Genomic DNA, 5,349 nt, shown 5'->3' with positions numbered 1-5,349 from the left:
GGTTATTCAATTGTAATTTGTGTCTAACTGAGTGGGAGACAACAACAGTCCTCATAAGACACAACTACACCCACACCTCCTGCAACTTCACTTACTGAGCGAGAGCCACTTCCTCCTTCTCCACCAACAGACCAATGATAAAAAACCACCAAGAAGAGCCTGGACCACCCTTGGCTGCTCTTCACAAGCAGTTAACAGAGATCTAAATACAATGACGTCACGATGCCTCGGAAACAACAGACCATCATAGTCCACACAAAGAAGCAGGATAAAATGGTAGAAACAAGGGAGCTGGAACATGGGATGTATCAAGTATTAATCTAGGAATATTGGAAGTTGTCAAAAATGAAATGGAACACATGAAGATCATTATCCTAAGCATCACTATGTGTTGGGATCGAGTTAATAGTAGTCACTGTTTTTCTGTTTGTTTGTTTGTTTTTTAGTGAGCTGAAATGGACTGGTTTTGGTCATTTTGAATCAGATAATCATGATCTACTATCCTGGGAATGACAAATTAAAGAGGAATGACATGGCATTCATCATCACAAAGAATGTTTCAAGATCTACTCTGAAGTACAATATTGTCAGTAATAGAATAATACCTATATGCCTACATGGTATACCAGTTAATACTACTATTATTCACATTTACGCACCAACCAGCAAAGTCAAAGATGAGGAAATTGAAAATTTTTACCAACTTCTGCAGTCTGAAATTGACTAAATGTGCAATCAAGATGTGTTGATTATCACTAGTGATTGGAATGAAAACATTGGAAGCAAAGAAGAATCACTGATACTTGGAAAATATGGCCTTGGTGATAGAAATAATTCTGGAGATCTCATGATAGAATTTTGCAAGACCAATGACTTATTCATTGCAAATACCTTTCTCAACAACACAAAATGTGGCTATACACGTGGACTTCACCAGATGAAGTACACAGGAATCAGATCAACTATATCTGTGGCAAGAGGTGATGGAGAAGGTCAATATCTTCAGCCAAAACAAGGCCAGGAGCTGATTGTGAAACAGACCATCAACTGCTCATATGCAAGTTCAAGTTGAAGCTGAAGACAATTAAAACAAGTCTACAAAAGCCAAAATATGACCTTGGTTCTATCCCTCCTGGATTTAGAGACCATCTGAAAAATAGATTTGATGGATTGAGCACCAATGACTGAAAACCAGAGGAATTATGGGATGACATCAAGAACATCATCCACAAAGGAAGCAAAAGGTTGTTAAAAAGACAAGAAAGGAAGAAAAGACCAAAATGGATGTCAGAAGAGACTCTAAAACTTGCCCTTGAGTGGAGAGTAGCTAAAGCAAATGGCAGAAATGACAAGATAAAGGAGCTGAACAGAAGATTTCAAAGAGCAACTTGAGTGGACAAAGCCAATTATTATAATGACATGTGCAAATACTTGGAGTTGGGAAACCAAAAGGAAAGAACACACTCAGCATTTCTCAAGCTGAAAGAACTGAGGAAAAAATGTAAGCCTTGAGTTGCAATATTGAAAGAGTCTATGGGGAAAATACTGAGTGATGCAGGAAATATATATATATATATATATATATAAAAGATGGAAGGAATATACAACCACTGAACCAAAAAGAAATGGTCCATTTTCATCTATTTCAGGAAGTGGCATATGATCAAGAACCAGTGGTGTAGAAGGAAGAAGTCAAAGCTGCACTGAAGAAATGTGAAAAACAAGGCTCCAGCAATTGATGGAATACCCATTGAGATACTTCAACAAATGGATGCTGTGCTGGAAGCACTCACTTGGTTATGCCAAGAGATTTGGAAGACAGCTTTCTGGCCAATTGACTGGAAGAGATCCATATCTGTACCCATTCTAAAGAAAGGTGATCCAAAAGAACGTGAAAATTATCAATGTCGTCATTAATATCACATGCAAGTAAAATCTTACTGAAGATAATTCAAAAACAGTTACAGCAGTATATTGACAGGAGACTTCCAGAAATGCAAACTGGATTCAGAAGAAGACATGGAACAAGGAATATCATAGCTGATGTCAGATGGATCTTGGCTGAAAGAAAAGAATACCAGGAAATTGTTTAATGGTGGTATACTGACTATGCAAAAGAGTTCAATTGCGTGGATCCTAACAAATATAGATAACATTGAGAAGAATGGGAATTCCAGAACACTTAATTGTACTCATAAGGAACCTGTACATAGGCCAGGGGGCTGTCATTTGAACAGAACATGGAGATACTGCACAGTTTAAAATCAGGAAGGGAGTGAGTCAGAGTTATATTCTTTCACCAAATGTATTCAATCTGTATGCTGAGCAAATAATCAGAGAAGCTGGACTATAGGAAGAAGAATGTAGCATGAGGATTGGAGGAAGACTCATTAAAAACCTGAGATACACAGATGACACAACTTTCCTTGCTGAAAGTGAGGATGACTTAAAGCACTTACTGATGAAGATTAAAGATTATAGTCTGCAATATGGATTACACCTCAATATAAAGAAAACAAAAATCCTCATAACTGGACCAATAAGCAACATCATGATGGAGAAAAATCATAAATGGAGAAAAGATTAAAGTTGTCAAAGACTCATGTTACTTGGTTCCACAATCAACACCAATGAAAGCAGCAGTCAAGACATCAGAAGAAATAGTGCATTGGGTAAATCTGCTGCAAAAGACTTCTTTCAATTGCTGAAATGCAAAGATGTCTCCTTGAAGACTAAGGTGAGTCTAACTCAGCCATGATATTTTCAATCACCTTATATGCATGTGAGAGCTTGACAATGAATAAGGAAGACCGAAGAAGGGTTGATGCTATTGAGTTGTGGTGCTGGCGAACAATACTGAGAGTAGTATGGACAGCTAAAAGAACTAACAAATCTGTCCTGGAAGAATTGCAGCTGGAATGCTCCTTGGATGCGAGAATGGCCAGACTTTGTCTGACCTACTTTGGTCGTGTTGTCAGAAGAGAACATTCTCTGGAGAAGGATATCATGCTTTGTAAAATGGAGGGCCAACAAAAGAGGAGAAGGCCCTCAACAAGATGGATTGACACAGTGACTGAAGCGATGGACTCAGATATAGCACTGATTGTAAGGCTGGCACAGGATCGGGCATGTTTCATTCTGTTGTACATAAGGTAGCTATGAGTAATAGATAGTTCGATGGCACCTAACAACAACAGCAACAACATCATAAGGTTTATTTAAAAAGCAAGCCGTGAATTGGGAAAAATGTCTTGCAATACCTTAATCTGACAAATGACTTGACAAAGTAATATATAAAGAACTCATACAATTCAAAATAAGACAAACTACTCAAATAAAAGTTCAGCAAAGGATTTGAACAGGCACTTACAAAAGAATATTTAAGTGACTAATGATCATGTGAAGAAGATGCACAACTTCATTAGCTTTCAGAGAAGTAAAAATTACACCACATCCTGATATCAGCCCATACCTAATGCATTGGCTAAAATTAAAACAACTGACATACTGAAAGTTAATAAGGATATAAAGCAACTGAAATTCTCATGTATAGCTAGTGGAAGTGCAAAATGTTACAACCACTTCTGAAATCAGTTTGACAATTTCTTATAAAGTTACATATACACTTACCATATGATCCAAGATATTTAATAGCCTAATCTATTCATTCTAAGCATGAGTTTAGAATGAGTAGACTGTTTGCTCCTCTCAAGTAATGTATTTTTGGAAATATTTGCATCTTTAGTTTGAAAAAGGAGTTCTGGAGAGAACAATCATGGGAGAATAAAAGGGCTGTGTATGCACAGGGAGATAGTTCAGGGGGCAGGAGTGCATGGAGGGATGGACACTGGGAAGAGGTTAACTATGGGGAGGAAGATGGAGGGGAGCTGTTGCATTGTGGTAAATTGTGGTCAATGTCATGAGACAAAGTGTATGTGGACTGCTGTATGGAAAGTGAATTTACTCTGTAAATTTTCACCCAAATCACAATTAAAAAAAAAAAAAAAAAGGTGTTCTGGTGGCATAGTGCCTAAGGCATTTGACTGCTAACCAGAAGGTAGGCAGTTCTAAGCCACCAGCCTCTCTGCAGAAGGCAGACTGGGCAATCTACTTCTGTAAAGATTTATCTCCTCAGAAACCCAAAGGGGATCTCTATGAGTCAGAATCGACTCGATGGCAGTGAGTTTCGTTTGTTGTTTTGTTTTGTTTTTTTTGTTTAAAATGTTACATGGTTTTGTTGTAATCCTTTTTAATTGATCAGAATCTATAATAAATAAAAATGAAACTCTCATTGGACCATGTGGCCTTTTGAAATTCAATAGATGTCAAGATCACCCAAAAATTTACTAATATAAAGGTTTTGCTATGTTTACAAGCCATAAATATGAATCTTACCATAATTTAAATTCTTAGTTTTAATGCTTTATATAAATGAGAAAACTTTATTCCTTGAACCATAGGAATATGTTTCCAGAGAATGAAATATTGAACTTTTCTTATTCCCTCCTTTTTCCAGACATGCTTTATTTCCAGAAAGCATTTGTTCAGTGCTTTTGAACACTGTTGTCCTCTCCTAGAATACAAAATGTGGCTAAAAATTGGACTTTCTATCACTGCCAAAATAGTCAGGGAAAACTTATCTTACGAGGTAAGAGTTGGGTATGTGATCTCACCTTCTCTCTGAATGGAATTGTACTAAAATATTATTAGAAACTAACTAGTAAGAATTTATACTAAAATTTACAAAAATATTTAGACCAATATGTATTTATATAAATAAATGTTTAGACAATATGTATTGTTTCTATAGAATTGGAACTACAAGTTGCAATTACAACTCTGTAACATTTATGTAAAAGATATACCAATGAATACCAAAACTGATATTTATGATGAAGGCGTCAACTATGTTATCCTCATACATGGAGCTGTAGAAGATTGTCACTTACGGAAAACTTATAAGGCACCTTCCTCAATTCCTATTACATGCCATCAGGTGAGGAGATATTAATTCATGTTTTAAGGTCAATATGCCATATTTCCAATAAAATATCAACATTAGAAAATAGAAAAATTATCATATTAATCTTGGGCTTTCCGCCACGCATCCTTCCCTACACCACAGCTGCATAATACATACATATAATGAGTTCATTGATTACTTTGGCACTGGACAGGCAAGCACTAAGCTCTATGTAACTAATGTCAGTAAAGAAGACCAAGCTGTACATTTTGGCCACAGTTAAATTTTGGTGCAGTCTTATACGGCAACAGTCTTATACAGCAAAGGAGCTCTGGTAACATAGTGCCTAAGGCACTTGACTGCTAACCAGAAGGCTGGTGGTTCAA

The 5,349-nt window shown here is 36.6% G+C and overlaps 1 protein-coding gene across 1 annotated transcript in view; it reads left to right on the top strand.

Moving 5' to 3' along the window:
• Positions 1–5,349, top strand: part of SLC9C1 (solute carrier family 9 member C1) — a 173,010-nt gene that overhangs the window by 165,402 nt on the left and 2,259 nt on the right. Inside the window, exons 23-24 of the mRNA XM_007947443.1 lie at positions 4,517–4,648; positions 4,811–4,996. Coding sequence (XP_007945634.1) covers positions 4,517–4,648; positions 4,811–4,996 — 318 coding nt within the window. The remainder of the gene's footprint in view (positions 1–4,516; positions 4,649–4,810; positions 4,997–5,349) is intronic.

Source organism: Orycteropus afer, unplaced genomic scaffold, assembly GCF_000298275.1.
Source record: "Orycteropus afer afer isolate SDZICR_OR568_19922 unplaced genomic scaffold, OryAfe1.0 scaffold00184, whole genome shotgun sequence".
Lineage (NCBI taxonomy): Eukaryota > Metazoa > Chordata > Mammalia > Tubulidentata > Orycteropodidae > Orycteropus > Orycteropus afer.
Note: the sequence above shows the minus strand (reverse complement) of the source record. Positions and strands in the feature narration are given on the sequence as shown.